Source organism: Colobus angolensis, unplaced genomic scaffold, assembly GCF_000951035.1.
Source record: "Colobus angolensis palliatus isolate OR3802 unplaced genomic scaffold, Cang.pa_1.0 Scaffold31, whole genome shotgun sequence".
In the NCBI taxonomy this organism is placed as follows: Eukaryota; Metazoa; Chordata; class Mammalia; order Primates; family Cercopithecidae; genus Colobus; species Colobus angolensis.
The window spans coordinates 12,131,275-12,148,083 of NW_012116377.1; the positions used below are offsets into that span (position 1 = coordinate 12,131,275).

At 33.7% G+C, this 16,809-nt stretch overlaps 1 protein-coding gene across 1 annotated transcript in view; it reads right to left on the minus strand.

Moving 5' to 3' along the window:
* Positions 1-14,999, minus strand: part of STXBP5L (syntaxin binding protein 5-like) — a 126,222-nt gene extending 111,223 nt beyond the window's left edge. Inside the window, exon 1 of the mRNA XM_011950841.1 lies at positions 14,854-14,999. Coding sequence (XP_011806231.1) covers positions 14,854-14,938 — 85 coding nt within the window. The 5' untranslated portion in view covers positions 14,939-14,999. The remainder of the gene's footprint in view (positions 1-14,853) is intronic.
* Between the last annotated feature and the right edge of the window lie 1,810 nt (positions 15,000-16,809).

The following is a 16,809-nucleotide window of genomic DNA, read 5'->3' on the forward strand; positions in this document are numbered from 1 at the left end:
GCTAGTTTTTGTATTTTTAGTAGAGACGGGGTTTCACCGTGTTAGCCAGGATGGTCTTGATCTCCTGACCTCGTGATCCGCCCGTCTCGGCCCCCCAAAGTGCTGGGATTACAGGCTTGAGCCACCGCGCCCGGCCACCAAATATCTTTAAAGAGGTATTCAGTTGTGCTGTTTCCTCACCTGCTGCTCTTCAGTTTAACAATATTTTGGCTTCTATATCATTGCTTTTCTAAAACTGCTTTTTAAAGGGTCACTAACAACTTTCGCAGAGCCAGACACACTCTAATCACTTTTCTGAACCTATCCTACTTGGCTTATCTGTAGTATCTGATGGAGTTTACTACTTCTTGAAACATTCCCCAGTTTTTGTTTGTTTGTTTGTTTTTTCTTCTGTGAAGGTCTTTTCCTTTTTCTCTTCTCCCTGGCAACTCCTCTTCTTCCTGAAATTAAATGTCGAAATTTCTGACATCTCTATCCACAAGTCTCCTTTTCTTCCCTACTTCCTTCTGTCTCTCTCTCGCTTTCTCTTTTTCTCTCTTGTCATCTTCCTTCTCCTCTTCCTCCTTCCCCTCCTCTTCTTCTAGGTAATTTCATTTATTCCAATGCCATTATAAAACACCTATATGCTAAAGACTCAAATTATTGCCCTAGACCTCTCATCTGATATTCAGACTTACTTGTCCACTTGACATATCCATTTATACAACAGACATAATACAATTTAACATGTCTAAAACTGAACTCTTTATTTCCTACCACCACATGCCCCCTCCTATCTCAAACTTCTTCACCTTTGTGAAAAATATCATCACAATCAGTGGCTCAAGCCAAAATCTGGGAATAATCTTTGATTCCACTCTCTTATCTCTCACATTGAATTATAATCAGTAGCTCTGTAAATGCTAATGATTTCTGAATCTATCCTTTTTTCTCCAACAGCATTGCTATCACCCTAGTCAAGGCCACCTTCATTTCCTGCTGGAATGCAATACTCGCCTTCTAATGGGTACACCAGCTTGCTTTCCTTTTTGGTTCCACAATATTTTCTTCACACAGCAGTGTAGATATTTTCAGTCATAAATCAAAGCATATCATTCCCCTGCTTAAATTAAAATAGAATTTCTTGTAATTACTTCAGAAGCTTTTATGATCTTGTCCTTACTCATCTCTACAACAAAATCTTCACTCATTTTTTCTCTTCTGCACAACACTGTCAGCTTCCTTGCATTCTTTCTGTTTCTAGATGATATAGTTAAGCCCTTTACCATCTTAGAACCTTCTGTTTCATTTATTTATTTATTTTTTGAGGCAGAGTTTTGCTCTTGTTGCCCAGGCTGGAGTGCAATGGCACCATCTCGGCTCAATGTAACCTCCGCCTCCCAGGTTCAAGCGATTCTCCTGCCTCAGTCTCCCAAGTAGCTGGGATTACAGGCGCCCACCAATACACCCGGCTAAATTTTTGTATTTTTAGTAGAGACAAGGTTTCACCATATTGGCCAGGCTGGTCTCAAACTCCTGACCTCAGGTGATCCGCCTGCCTCGCCCTCCCAAAGTGCTGGGATTACAGGCGTGAGCCATGGCGACCGGCCTAGAACCTTCTTATAAGCTGTTCACTCTGTCTGGAATGTGCTGTTCCCTGCTCTTCTTTGTGTTAGTTCTTCTTTTAAAAAATAGGCTTGTTAAGGTTTAATTAATATGTTTATAAAATGTACTATTGGAATACATTTTGACATATGTATACATCCATAAAACCATCTCTGCAATTAACATAATAAACACATCTGTCATGCCCAAGAGTTTCTTTGTGCCCTCTTGTAACCCTCTCTTCCAGCCCTCATCACATGTGTCCCTTCCCATTCCCAGGCAATTATTAACCTGCTTTCTGACACTATGCATTTGTTTTCATTTCCTGGAATTCTGTATAAATGGAATCATACAGTAATGTGTCCTTTTTTTTCCTGATTATTTTTACTCACTACAATTATTTTGGATTCATCCATGTTGTAGCATTTATCAATAGTATATTCCCTTTCATTGTGGAGTAGAGCACCATTGTTTGGATTTGCCAGAATTTGTTTATCCATTTACTTAACAAAAATTTGAGTTGTTTTAGTTTTTATAACTTTTTAAAATTTTTTTCATTTTAATAGGTTTTTGGGTAACAAGTGGTGTTTATTTACATGGATAAGTAATGGTGATATAGTGCACCCATAACCAAGCAGTGTGCACTGTACCCAATGTGTCATCTTTTATCCCTCACCTGCCTCTCATCCTTTTCCTTGAGTCCCCAAAGTCCGCTGTATTATTCTTATGCCTTTGCATCCTCATACTTAGCTCCCACTTATACGTGAGAACTTACAATGTTTGGTTTTCCATTCCTGAGTTACTTCACTTAGAATAATGGTCTCCAACTCCATCCAGGTTGCTGCAAATGCTATTATTTCATTACTTTTTATGGTTGAGTAGTATTCCATGATATATCACATTTTCTTTATCCACTCGTTGATTGATGGGCATTTGGGTTGGTTCCATATGACTGCAATTGTGAATTGTGCTGCTATAAACATGCATGTGCAAGTGTCTTTTTCATATAATGACTTCTTTTCCTCTGGGTAGATACCCAGTGATGGGATTGCTGGATCAAATGGTAGATCTACTTTTGGTTCTTTAAGGGATCTTCATACTGTTTTCCATAGTAGTTGTAGTAGTTTACATTCCCACTTGCAGAGTGAAAGGGTTCCCTTTTCACTATATTCATGCTAACATGTATTATTTTTGATTTTTAAATTATGGCCATTCTTGCAGGAGAAAGATGGTATTGCATTGTGGTTTTGATTTGCATTTCCCTGATAATTAGTGATACTGAGCATTTTTACATGTTTTTTGGCCATTTGTGTATTTTCTTTTGAGAATTGTCTATTCATGTCTTTAATCCACTTTTTGATGGAATTATTTGATTTTTTTTCTCACTGATTTGAGTTCCTTATAGATTCTAGATATTGGTCCTTGTCAGATGCATAGTTTGTGAAAATTTTCTCCCACTCTATGGGTTGTCTGTTTACTGATTATTTATTTTGCTGTGAGGAAGTTTTTAGTTTAATTAAGTTCCATCTATTTATCTTTGTTTTTGCTGCATTTGCTTTTGGGTTGTTGGTCATAAAGTCTATGTTTAAGTCAATGTCTAGACAGGTTTTTCCAATGTTATCTTCAGAATTTCTATAGTTTCAGGTCTTAGATTTAAGTCTTTGATTCATCCTGAGTTGATTTTTGTATAAGGGGAGAGATGATGATTCAGTTTCATTTTTCTACATGTGGCTTGTCAATTATGTCAGGATCATTTATTAAATAGGGTGTCCTTTCCCCACTTTATATTATTGTTCACTTTGTTGATCAGTTGGCTGCACGTATTTGGCTTTATTTCTGGGCTCTCTATTTTGTTCCATTGGTCTATGTGCCTCTCTTTGTATCAGTACCATGAAGTTTTGGTAATGATAGCTTGGTAGTGTAGTTGAAGTCAAGAAATGTGATGCCTCCAGATTTTTTCTTTTTGCTTAGTCTTACTTTGACTATGTGGGCTTTTTTGGTTCTGTGTGAATGAATTTTAGAATTGTTTTTTCTAGTTTTGTGAAGAATAATGATGGTATTTTGATGGAAATTCCATTGAATTTGTAGATTACTTTTGATAGTATGGTCATTTTCACAATATTGATTCTACCCATCCATGAGCATGGCATGTATTTTCATTTTTTTGTGTTGTCCATTATTTATTTCAGCAGTGTTTTGTAGTTTTCCTTGTAAAGATCTTTAACCTCCTTAGTTAGGTACATTCCTAAGTATTTTATTTTATTTTATTATAGCTGTTGTAAAAGGGGTTGAGTTCTTAATTTGATTCTCAGCTTCGTAACTGTTGGTATACAGCAGTGCTATTGATTTGTGTACGTTGATTTTGTATCCTAAAACTTTACCAGATACACTTATCAGATCTATGTGCTTTTTGGATGTGTCTTTAGGGTATTCTAGGCATACAATTATATCATTGGCAAACAGCGACAGTTGGATTTCCTCTTTACTGATTTGTATGCCCTTTATTTATTTCTTTTGTCTGGTTGTTGTGGCTAAGACTTCCAGTACTGTGTTGACTGGAAGTGGTGAAAGTGGGCATCTTTGTTCTTTTCTAATTCTCAGGAGAAATGTTTTCAGCTTTCCCCCATTCCGTATAATGTTGGCTGTAAATTTGTCATAGATGGCTTTTATTACCCTTAGTTGTTTTCCTTCTATGCTGATTTTGCTAAGGCTTTTAATCATAAAGTGATGATGAATTTTATCAAATGCTTTTTCTGCATCTATTGAGATGATCATATGATTTTAAATTCTGTTTATGTGATATATCACATTTATTGACTTGTGTATGTTAAACCATCCCTGCATCCCTGGTATGAAACCCACTTGATTGTGGTGGATCATCTTCTTGATATGCTGTTAGATTTGGTTAGCTAGTATTTTGTTGAGGATTTTTGCACCTACGTTCATCAGGGATATCAGTCTGTAGTTTTCTTTTTTTGTTATATCCTTTCTTGGTTTTGGTATTAGGGTGATATTGGCTTCATAGAATGATTTGGGGGAGGATTCCTTCTTTCTCTATCTTTTGGAATAGTTTCAAATACTTTCAATGGGATTGGTACCAATTCTTTTTCAAATGTCTGATAGAATTCAGCTGTGAATCCATCTTGTCCTGCACTTTCTTTTGTTGACAATTTTTAAAATTACCATTTCAATCTCACTGCTTGTTATTGGTTGGTTCAGAGTTTCTATTTCTTCTTGGTTTAATCCAGGAGGGTTGTATATTTCCAGGAATTTATCCATCTTCTCTAGGTTTTCTAGCTTGTGTGCATAAAGGTGATGATAGTAGTCTTGAATGACCTTTTGTATTTCTGTTGTATTGGTTGTAATATTTCCCTTTTGTTTCTAATTGAGTGTATTTGGATCTTCTTTCTTCTTTCCTTGGTTAATCTCACTAATGTTCTGTCAATTTTGTTCATCTTTTGAAAGAACCACCTTTTGGTTCATTTATCTTTTGTATTTTTTGTTTGTTTCAATTTCATTTAGTTCTGTTCTGATCTTTACTATTTCTTTTTTTCTGCTGGGTTTGGGTTTGTTCTTGTTTCTCTAGTTCCTTGAGGTGTGACCTTAGATTGTCTATTTGTGCTCTTTCAGACTTTTTGATGTAGGCATTTAATGCTATGAACTCTCCTTTTGGCACTGCTTTTGCTGTATCCCAGAGGTTTTGATAGGTTGTGTCACTATTATCATTCAGTTCAAAGAATTTTTAAATTTCCATCTTGATTTCATTATTGACCCAACTATCATTCAGGGACAGATTATTTAATTTCTATGTATTTTCAGGGTTTTGAGAGTTCCTTTTGGAGTTGATTCCACTGTGTGAATTTTATTCCACTGTGGTCTGAGAGAGTACTTGATATAATTTCGACTTTTAAAAATTTATTGAGACTTGTTTTGTGGCCTATCATATAGTCTATCCTAGTTAATCTTCCATGTGCTCATGAATAGAATGTATATTCTGCAGTTGTTGGGTAGAATGTTCTATAAATATCTGTTAAGTCCATTTGTTCTAGGGTATAGTTTAAGTCCATTGTTTCTTTGTTGACTTTCTGTCTTGATGATCTGTCTAGTGCTGTCAGTGGAGCACTGAAGTACCCCACTATTATTGTGTTGTTGTCTATCTCATTTCTTAGGTCTAGTAGTAACTGCTTTATAAATTTGGGATCTCCAGTGTTAGATGTATATAAATCTAGAATTGTGATATTTTCCTGTTGGACTAGTCCTTTTATCATTATTTAATGTCCTTTCTTGTCTTTTTAAACTATTGTTGCTTTAAAGTCTGTTTTGTCTGATATAAGAATAACTACCCCAGCTCACTTTTGGTGTCCATTTGCATGGAATGTGTTTTTCTACTCCGTTACCTTAACTTTATGTGAGTCCTTATGTATTGGGCGAGTCTCTTGAAGAGAATAGATACTTGGTTGGTGAACTGCATGTTGTGGGAATTTGGTGTCCAGATTATTTAGTCACCCAGTAATAAGTATAGTAACTGATAGGTATTTTTAAAATCCTCTCCCTGCTCTCACACTCCACTCTCAAGTAGGCCCCAGTGTTTGTTGTTCACTTCTTTATGCCCATGTAACATAGGACCTGACAAAGATTTCGTGATGAAGATGCCAAAAGCAATTACAACAAAAACAAAAATTGACAAATGGGACCTAATCAGACTAAACAGCTTGTGCACAGCTATAAAAACTATCAACAGAGTATACAGACAACATTTGGGATAGGAGAAAATATTTGCAAATTATGCATTCAACAAAGGTTTAATACTCAGAATCTATAAGAAATGTAAACAAACTTGTAACCAAAAAAACAGATTTCATTAAAGAGTAGGCAAAGGACATAAATAGACACCTTTCTAAAGAAGATAAACATGCAGCCAACAAGCATATGAAAAATGCTCAACACCTCCAATCATTAGAGAAATGGAAATCAAAACCACAATGAGATCCATCTCACACCAGTCAGAATGTCCATTATTACAAAGTCAAAAAATAACAGATGTTGGAGAGACTGTGGAGAAAAGATAATGCTTACACACTGTTGGTAAGAGTGTATGTTAGTTCAGCCATTGGGGAAATCAGTATGGCAATTTCTCAAAGAACTTAAAACAAAATTGTCACTCAACCCAGCAATCCCACTATTATGTATATACCCAAAGAAATATAACTTGTAGTTTACCATAAAAACACATACGTGCATATGTTTACTGCAGCACTATCCACAATGGCAAAAACATGGAATCAATCCAAATGCCCATCAACAGTAGACTGGATTAAGAAAATGTGGTACATATACACCATGGAACATTACACAGCCATAAAAAAGAATGCAATCATGTAATCTGCAGCAACATGAATAGAGCTGGAGGTCATTATTCTAAGTTAACTAATGCAAGAAGAGATTCTTTTTAAAAGCTGTTTTGGCTACTCTAAATCCTTTGAATTTCTGTATGAACTTTAGAATCAGTTTGTCGTTCCTATAAGAGCATCTGCTGGATTTTTATTGGGATCTAGCATTGAAACTACAAATCAATTTGGAGTGAACTGCCATCTTAATAAAATTGAGTTTTGTGAGACATAAACTTGGTGTAACTATTTATTTAAGTCTTCTTAACTTTTCTCAGCAATGTTTTCTGGTTTTCCATGTGTGGGTCTTTCATATCGGTTGTCTCATTTATGGCTAAGTACTTCTTATGTTTGATGATATTGTAAATGGTAATTTTAAATTTCAATTTCAGATTGTTGTATGCATATAGAAATACAATGGAATTTTGTATATTAACCTTATAGCCTGCACATTGTTAAACTCACATCATTAGTTCTAGTAGATGTTTTTGGCAGATTTCATTAAGTTTTTCTTCATAGACAATCATGTTTTCTGTGAACAAAGACTATTTACCTTCTTCTTCCTTTCCAATCTAGATAACTTTTATTTCTTATTCTTGCTTGACAACACTGCCTAAAATTTCCAGTACAATGTTAAATAGAAGTGGATATGAGTTAAAAACTTTTTCTAGTTGGGGTAGTGGGAATGGCACTATTTCCTTTATTTGAGTGTTGGGCATTGTTTCCTTTAATCTTTTCAGATGGCTCTTTACCTGTTCCTGGATAGCTGCATCATATATATACGTTGATCAGCATTTTGCTCTAGGAGGAAACACTGTAGCTCTCTGAAATTCTTTTGTGAGCTGTAGATGCTTTAGTTCCTCTGGTTTCTCATCTTCACCTCCCAGCTTAAAAAGCTCAGTGGTTTCCTCCTGGGCTTTTCCTCCCTTTGCTACATCCAGAAATTATCTTGAGATTAGTAAATGGGTATGATTGTTAGGTTTCCCATCTGTCCCATCACTTTTTTTTCATTGTTTGATATCCTGTGTCTTAAAAACCATTGTTTTCATTTATTTTGTCTATTTTGGGGGAATGGGTGTGGGGTTATCAGGTAGGAGGTTAAATCTAGTACCTGTTACTCTATCTTTCTATCTTGGTTGGTAGTGAGAATCTAAAGCTTTGACTATTTCTTATCTTACAAAACTTCACTTAAATGTTTCTGTGTTGGATAGGCCATTGTCTTATAACACTCTCAAAAATGGGTCCACCTTATCTCATTTTTCCCTGTCATTGCATTGCCACCTTTTTTCAATTATCTATGAATTTATTTATCTGTACATTACCTATTATAAATGAAAGGAAAAGATCATAACTGTTTCACTCATCACTATATACTTAATGCCTAGAAAAATGTTTGACACGAGATGCTCAATAAAATATTATTTGAATGAATGAATTTTTCCCCATTTATTGTTCACCATAATTTTTGTTGATTTTTGTTTCTTAAAGCATTCCTTCTTTAATTTTTTTTTGTTTACTTCTCCATTCCTGTCTTTCTGTTCATTTTAAAATACTTATTTGCCTTTCTTGGCTAGTTCTCTTATCATCCCCTTTTCTTTTATTTCTTCTTTATTTTTCAGGTGTTTTTAGGATCTGTTATCATGCCCCTGCCCTCTGAAAAGAAAGCGATAATAGGCCCGGGACTCTCCAAAGGATCCCTTGTTGCATAACTAGAAACTGATGCACAACTAGAAATTGATGCACAAGCAATGTAGACAATCCTCTACATTAAGCCTACTTTTCAAACTTCCCTTGATTCAAATGGCATAATATCAGTTTTTATATAGCAAAATTTATGTGATTATCACAAGTAGAACTGTTACTAGGCAATGAGGCATCAGCCTGAGTTTTAGCCCTAACTATTCCACAGATTGCTTATGATTCTGCAAGTTATTTAACCTCTCTGTGATGTGGGTTGGTTCATCTTTTATAATAATTATAATAACGAACATTTATAGAATCACTTTTATTAACATTAACCCAGAAAAGTTCTACAACTCTCTAAGGGAGATAAAAATTGCGATTTTTACTTTATATATTAGAAGAAAGAAACTCAGAGTGATTAAATGCCTTGTTTAAGATTATAAATGTATGAAGTAGCTAATAAACGGAAAAGGTAAAACAATGTAAATCTGATCAGATGTCTGCTGTACTTTTCAAAGCGTTTTTCTGCTTCTAAAAATCATAATTTGTAAAATATGAAAGTTTTCTTTCAACTACAAAATTTTATTATTCTATGATGTGAAAGTTTTGCAGACTGGTAATTTAAAGATTTAGGGAGGTCAGCTGCTTGGAGCCTAACCTATGGAATAAGTTGACCAGTAAAAGAGTCATTGATATAATTTCATTGATAGTGTGCAAAAACTGAGGTGTTTTCTGATTATAAAATAAAGGACTTGGTTTCCAATGTTCCTGAAACTTTTAAAAAGACACTTAGAGATCCAAGATTATACAGTGAAAAGCTTATCGAGTAACTTTAGTGTCAGATAGGCATAAGTTTGGGTCCCACTTATTCTGTGTGACTTTGAGAGACTAATTTCATTTTTTTCAACTTCAATTTTCTCATGTGTAGAGAAATATACTAATATATACCAATCTGCCTCAAAGGGTTATAATCACTATTAGATAATATAACACTGAGTCAAATTGACTAGCAGAGTAGAACACATAATCAGTGGAACTGGGTTCTATCACCCCAAATACGAACAATGCATATATGCTTTTCTGAAAGTTAGGAAACAATTCATGAAAAGGCTGAACAGTGTCTACTATAATAAAGTGAGACTATAGAAATATAATCAGATTATATTATCCAATAGTTAAACTTCAAGTCAAATTTTCATAAAATGTATTTTGAAAAGCAATTGTAGGATATACCTTTGAGTGGTTAAGGAATCAATCCCTTTTCATAATATACAATATTGATCATTCAGAGAAGACTTTTAGGAAATCTGATTTTAAATCCTAGGGCTTGTCTGAGCCCCCGTGGAGCTCACTGGTAGAGATACAGAGGATTTCTTTACGTCCTTCTACTTACTTGATTTTACTTCCGACTTAAAACGTTAGGTCTCTAGTTAGAAATTATGATTACTTTTGCAAAATTCTGGTGAACTCAGTACCTAGTTCTTCTCTCATATGTCAGCTTTGAAAAGTTCCCTGGCAGTTCATGTGAGAGAAAAAATGCCTGCTGCCATGCTCTGTCTATCCTACTGACATCATCATTTACTTACAGATCTTATGACTTTTGCTAGATGTAGAGAATATAATTTTAGATATGGTCTTGAGATTCTTGTCATGCATTTGGAAAGGTAGAGCATAAGTATAAAAGTAAGGAGCCATACAAATGAATCCAGGCTAAATGTCAACTAAATAGTTCAAGCAAGCCTGTACTGTGTACAAACCTGGACACTGGAAGCGTTTAAATAAAGGAATTGGCACAACGGAGCTCTGATGGTGGTAGGAAAGGCTTACTATAGAAAGTGAACTTTTAGTAGGGCATTTCCAGAGAGGGAATAATATGAGTAAATCATAATGGTAGTAAGATACAAAAATTTGGCTTAAGAGGAGGATAGTGGAAAATCCACTTGAAGATGTTGATAGAAACTATACTTTAGAGGATCCTGAATGAAGGGTTTTTTAAAAAAAATTCTGAAGGAAATATAAGGAATATAAGAAAATATATTATTGAGATTTCTCAGGACTTTTTAAAACTTTACATCATGGCTGATACTATAGGATCCTGATGATCTAAGAGCCCGTTTCTGCTCCTGATCTTCAGTCTCCAATTTAGCTTCTTACCATAAAATAATTACAAGTTTATTACAGAAAAATCAGAATATATTGTAAAGCTAAAAGAAGTCTATAAAATCCACAAAGTCATGTTCCAGAAACTTTTCTGTGTCTACACACACACACACACACATACACACACACACAATGTAGGAGATCCTACCTTCAGAAGGCTAAACTGGGATTCTGAAGTCTGAATATGTGTATTAAACCATGCTGAGACTATCTACAGAAAGGTTTTGGCTGAAATCCTTTATGTGGTGCAGAGGATGGGTGTGAAAAAATGGCGCAGAGCAGGAATCAGCAAATTTTTAATGTAAAGAATAGGATAGTAAACATTTCAGGCCTTGTGGCCATATAGTTTCTGCTGCAGCTACTCAACTCTGCCATTGTAGTGTGAAAGCACTGAAGGACAATATATAAATGAATAATTGTGACTATGTCCCAATAAAACTTTATTACAGAAACTGAAATTTCATACAATTTTCAGATGTCAAGAAATATCATAGTTATCATAGTATCAAATAAGCTTCTGTTTTAGGAGCAGCAGAAGCCAACATAGACACCAATATTCTCACACACGGCAACAGGAACAGAGAGAGTGGGAAGGATTCCTAAAAGGGGGTGCTCTGCTAGAGTAGAAAACTAGAGAATATTTATGAGCAAAAATTACTCAACTTCTGGACACTCCCAAGAACATTTTGAGGATTTCACAGAGACTGACTTATGTAAGCTAAGGGCATAAACCAGTAAAGTTTTAGGTTATATTACTGATAAGATTCCATTAGTATCTACGAACTGGTGAGGTCTGAAGAAATTTAGGTTACAAACAACATATATGTGTGAGTGTGTGTATAAAATGTATATGTTACACAACTATAAGGCCATTATTTTTTACATATTGTAAAGCAGCCTGCTTTTTAACAGAATATATTAACATATGATAAACTTTTTTTATGTCAATAAATATTTACCCATAACATCACTAGCGTCATCTGTAGCTCCAGTCACACACACTCTCACTCTTCATCCTTTCTATACCAGTTTTTATAATTGCTTACTCTAGACAACTTCAGATCTGTGTTTGCTACCATGGTAAATGTTGATCTTACTTACTCATTTACTTTTTACCTTAATTAACCTACTTTATAATGTTTGGGTGCCTTAAATCACCATAGAAATATGTGTTTGCATATTTTAATAAAAATCATCAGAAATCAGGAATACTTCGTTATCTACAAGGAATATAATTATTTAAAAGCAGCAAATGGTTAGTCCCTGGTTAGAATAGTACTATAAAATGGCCAAAGCATAAGGCTGCCAAAATAAGAAAGCATTGACTTATTACTTATACTGGTATCAGTAATAAGTTTTATTATTTACAGAGCATCATAGCTCTTCCTTCTCAAAATAAAAGACAGTGACTCTTGGAATAGCAGGACATGGTCTGCATGGTTTGAAATAAACACAAAAACAATGGGTATGGTTGAATGGGTACAGGACAATAATGGATTGAAATATTTCTATAAAAATTTTAATGAAAATTATCAGGTTGCACACCATAACAAAACAAAAATTTGCATGCATGCTGAATGTGTTTTAAGAAACACATTACTGAGCACTGATGTATGGATTTAACTCAAGCATTATGACTTAAAAAGGCTATTTGCCTAACCTTTATGTAACTTACTCTGATAGGAAGTACGGATCCGTTTCGTTAAATCAGGATAAAAGTTAGACAGGCCACGCATGCAAAAGTTGTCTTTGGAACATGCCAGAACACCAGCATCAGCAGCAGGCAGAAGAAAGAGAAAAAAAGTCTAAAGTGAAAGGAAGTGATATCATACCAGAATCTAGAACAGCCAAGATGAAGAAATTGCAGCAAGATTAGGTAATTAAATTAGAGAGGAGATATTAATAAAATAAATCAATTATAAAGTAAGAGGTGATAGATGAATGATGAGAATGTGGTAATAATTTTAATCTTTATTTAAATATTTATAAATATTTATATCTTATTTAAATGTCTTATAAAAGTAGATGGCATATTTTCCTTACATGTTTTTACAAAATACCATTATTTGGCTTGTAACAAATATGTGTAAATTATTTCATTAACATAAAAATGATTGTCTTTAATCTTCCACAATTAAAAAGAAAGCTAAAGATTTCAGTCTTTAATATTTCATTGTTATAATATAAAGTGAGTTCTCATTGTGTTATCTTGTACACTAAACACAAACTGAGTTTATAACTTCACAGATTTTCCTGATTTTAAAGTCATCAATGTTCTAAGCTCTAGTAGTAACTGTTAAGGTTCAAGCAGTTTAATTTAAATTAAATAACAATTGCATTACCTTTGTCAAAATATATACTTTTTTGCGCCACTGTGTATATCCAGCAAGTGATTTAGATGTTGTCATAGGATTCACAGCTTTTCTGATTATATTGGTGTTTTTAGCATTGCAAACTGAACACCTGAAATATGGTTATTATGACTGAGGAACTAATTTTTTAATTATAAATAGCCTACTGCCCCCAACACCTTTCTACCCTAGAGTCCATCAACTTCAAACTTCTCTTTCCCAATCATGAGGAAACCTTATGTTATGTGAATGTACAATTGCTTTTTATTTTGTCTTCCTTTCAAAATCTGGTAGTGATAGAGGCAAAATCTCTAGAATTTGAAATTTCCAGCTCTCCTAAAATATTGCTAAAATTTGAGATTCCTCACTAAAAACCCTTGGTTTCTGAAAGAGAAATTTTGTGCCCCTCAAAAGGGTCTAAACTGGTAATTTGGAAATGATTGAGTTTTGCAAAAGAAAGGATAACAAGAAGAGTTGCAGTATAACAATTTTCATTAGTCCAAAAAGGAAATTCATTTATTATCACATTTGGATGTTAAATTTGACATGCCTGCTATTTGGAAAATAACACCTACCATCATATACCCTTTTTATTTTTGATTATAAAATATTTTCCTATGGTTATATTTAGTAATGTAATCAATATTCAATAGATTATTTTAAATAATATATGTAGAAATTTTATTTTACCTATTTAAAAAATTTAAAAAGTTATTATTATTATTATTATTTTTAGAGATGGGGTCACACTGTGTTACCTAGACTGGTCTTGAATTCCTGGCCTCAAGAAATCCTCTCACCTCAGCCTCCCAAAGTACTGGAGTTACAGGCATGAGCCACCACATCTGGCCCGAAGTAGAAGATTTTAAAGGATTGTCTAAAATAACACTTAATATTATAGAAGCATTTCCATCTCAACCTTTTGGCCTAATTTTTTTTTTTTTTACCAACTGGACTGTCAATGGACAGAAAATATGCAAAACTTTGGCAGTGTTTACAGAGCCAACTATTTGGATATATACTAAAATTTCAGTAAAACTTTGGATAATTGGCATAACAAAGTTTGGCATTAAATCCTAATTAACCTTAAGTTTATTTTCTTTTATAGTTAAATACATCAATTTGTTGATCCTGCCAAAAAAGATGCCATCTGTCATAGTACTTTAAAAATTTTAATGAAAAATGTTTACTGAATCATGAAAATACCTCCAGGAAGGTCATCATCCAACAAGGAAAGGTATCAGAGACACTATGGAATTAATTAAAAAAATTAAAAGTAGTGAATGACCTAAAATTATCTTTTTAAAGGGGCCAGATATTTTAGAAGTCAACCTGTTTAACACAACCATTGCAAGCAGTTTTTTCAACTACAGAGCCCTAATTTTCGTAGCATTTTTACATTTAATAGCTTCTTATTTTCTGTTATTTTTTAGGAATTAAACCTAAGAAACTTGAGATGCTTCCTAACTTCAACAGGAAATTAAAGTTTAAACTTACACACCCCTAACCCTGTCAAAGATTCTCACAATGCTTCTGCCCAATTTATTTTGCTTACGTGATTTTGTAAATTATGTTGATTTTATTTTGCCATGCATTAGAATAGTATCACAGAAGAAAGACAAGAAATCTAAAAGTTAGAACACAGATGAACAAATCAAGTTCATAACTCATCTTGTTTTATCTCCTACCTGCAATGAACTGTTTGTTTTTTCGAGGAGACCGTGGTTGTCTCTGGTATAAGTCACTTGATCTATATAGGTCAATGGTCCCCATGCTTAACAGTACTGTCTTCTGTATAAAATCCACCACAGCCAACCCATTGCAGTTCCCAAATGCAACTCTAAGAGAGAGAGAGAGAAAAAAAAACGCAACTAGAATGTATCACAACAAGCATGATTATTTTTATCTTCAAATCGATCATAGGATTATTGAAAAGTAATGTCTTAGGGTTGGGGAAGTTGGGCAGTGATTTGAGTAAAGTCAAGAAGGATGCCTTGCCTTTCTGACGGATAAACTGCCTTCATATAATAGGCATACAATTTACTCCAAAAAAAGGATGATTGGCAATTATATTTTGCCAGCAGTTTTATCATGTAAGTTATGATTACCCAATCCGCTCTTTAACTATACCTTATGTTTTCACAGAAGAATCACACAAAACCTTTTTGCTATGCAAGGGGGAGATAGGTCAAGAAATGTCACTAGCTAAAGATGCTTACATATATAATTAGATGCCTTTTTCAAATAAAATTATAATTACTAGACTCCAAATTATCTTTTGAAAGAGAGAAAAATAAAAATTAACTTCATCTATCAAAGGCATTGACACTATGTTAGAAATGAGGAGATACAAAAAGTTAAATTTTCTTACTTTTGTGCTCTTTATTTTGTGCCCCTTTCAAAAGATAAAGACCATTTGATTAATTACTTAACTAAATCTCCTGAGAAATTTAAAAAAGACAGCTCTTCTAAGTAGGCATTTTGATTGTCTTAACCATTAGGCATACATTAACTCTCATTTTTCTCCATTTACAATATGCCCTCTAGCTGAACAATTCTGTCTGTACTTTTTGCTTTGTAAACTAAATAAACACTAGTTATATGAATGTTGTTTGCTTGTTTTATATACATTCCATGTTGTATTATTATTTAGACTGAATCATGTTTACAAACCATCTGCTTACTCTTAAAATGGTTCTTTTCACTACATCACACAAGTTAAAACACAACAACAACACTTCTACCCATAGTAGATGTTTTACTAATTCACATAGAGCTCTACATCTTCCAGTAAGACAAACTTTGGAAAGTTAAAAAAAGTATTGTTATACTGGTCAGATCTGGGTTTAATTCTCATCTCTATCACTTATAGGATATGTGACTTTGAGAAAAATTAATGAATCTTGCTTGGCCTTAGCTTCTTTATAGTGATAATTACACTTCTACATTTATCTGGTTCACAGAACTTTTATGAGTATCAAGTCAGAAAATTATTTTTAAAGTATGTTGAAATTTTTCCATGCAAAAAGAATTGATCTTAATATTATAAGTAAATGCAATATTATACATGTTACCTGTTATAACAAGTTAGTATCTTTAAACTTTTTATGTTAAAATATAGCAAATTACTTCTGCTTACAGGCATGATAGAGTTTCTAAATACAATAATGACTGAAAAAATGTAGGCAACTAGGATGCATGACATTCTATATACCATAAATAATTATTTTTGTATTGGAATTAAAAATAAAAATACTGAGAAGTTATAGCTTAGGGCTGGAGAAGTCAAGCAGTAGTTGTCAGAAAGTCGGTAAAGAGACTAGATTTAACCTCCTATTTTAAATTACTAGAAAATTGGACAAAAATATATTAAACAACAGTTTTCACATATTGGTCAACAGGCAACATAGAATAAGATGAGAGAAGGATAGCAACCAAGGTAACACATTTCACAAATATTCTGTGTTAGTGACTGAAGACAGTTCCCAGGCTTGGGTACAGGAAACTAGAACTCAAAGAGAGGTTGATGGTCTCATCTAGTTGAGGAGGTGGAGATGAAAGACTGAGGCTGCAAAAATAGCTAGAACTAATAAGGCAAAATAAACTGCATAGAGAGAGAATACCAGAGATTTGCAGACAGATAT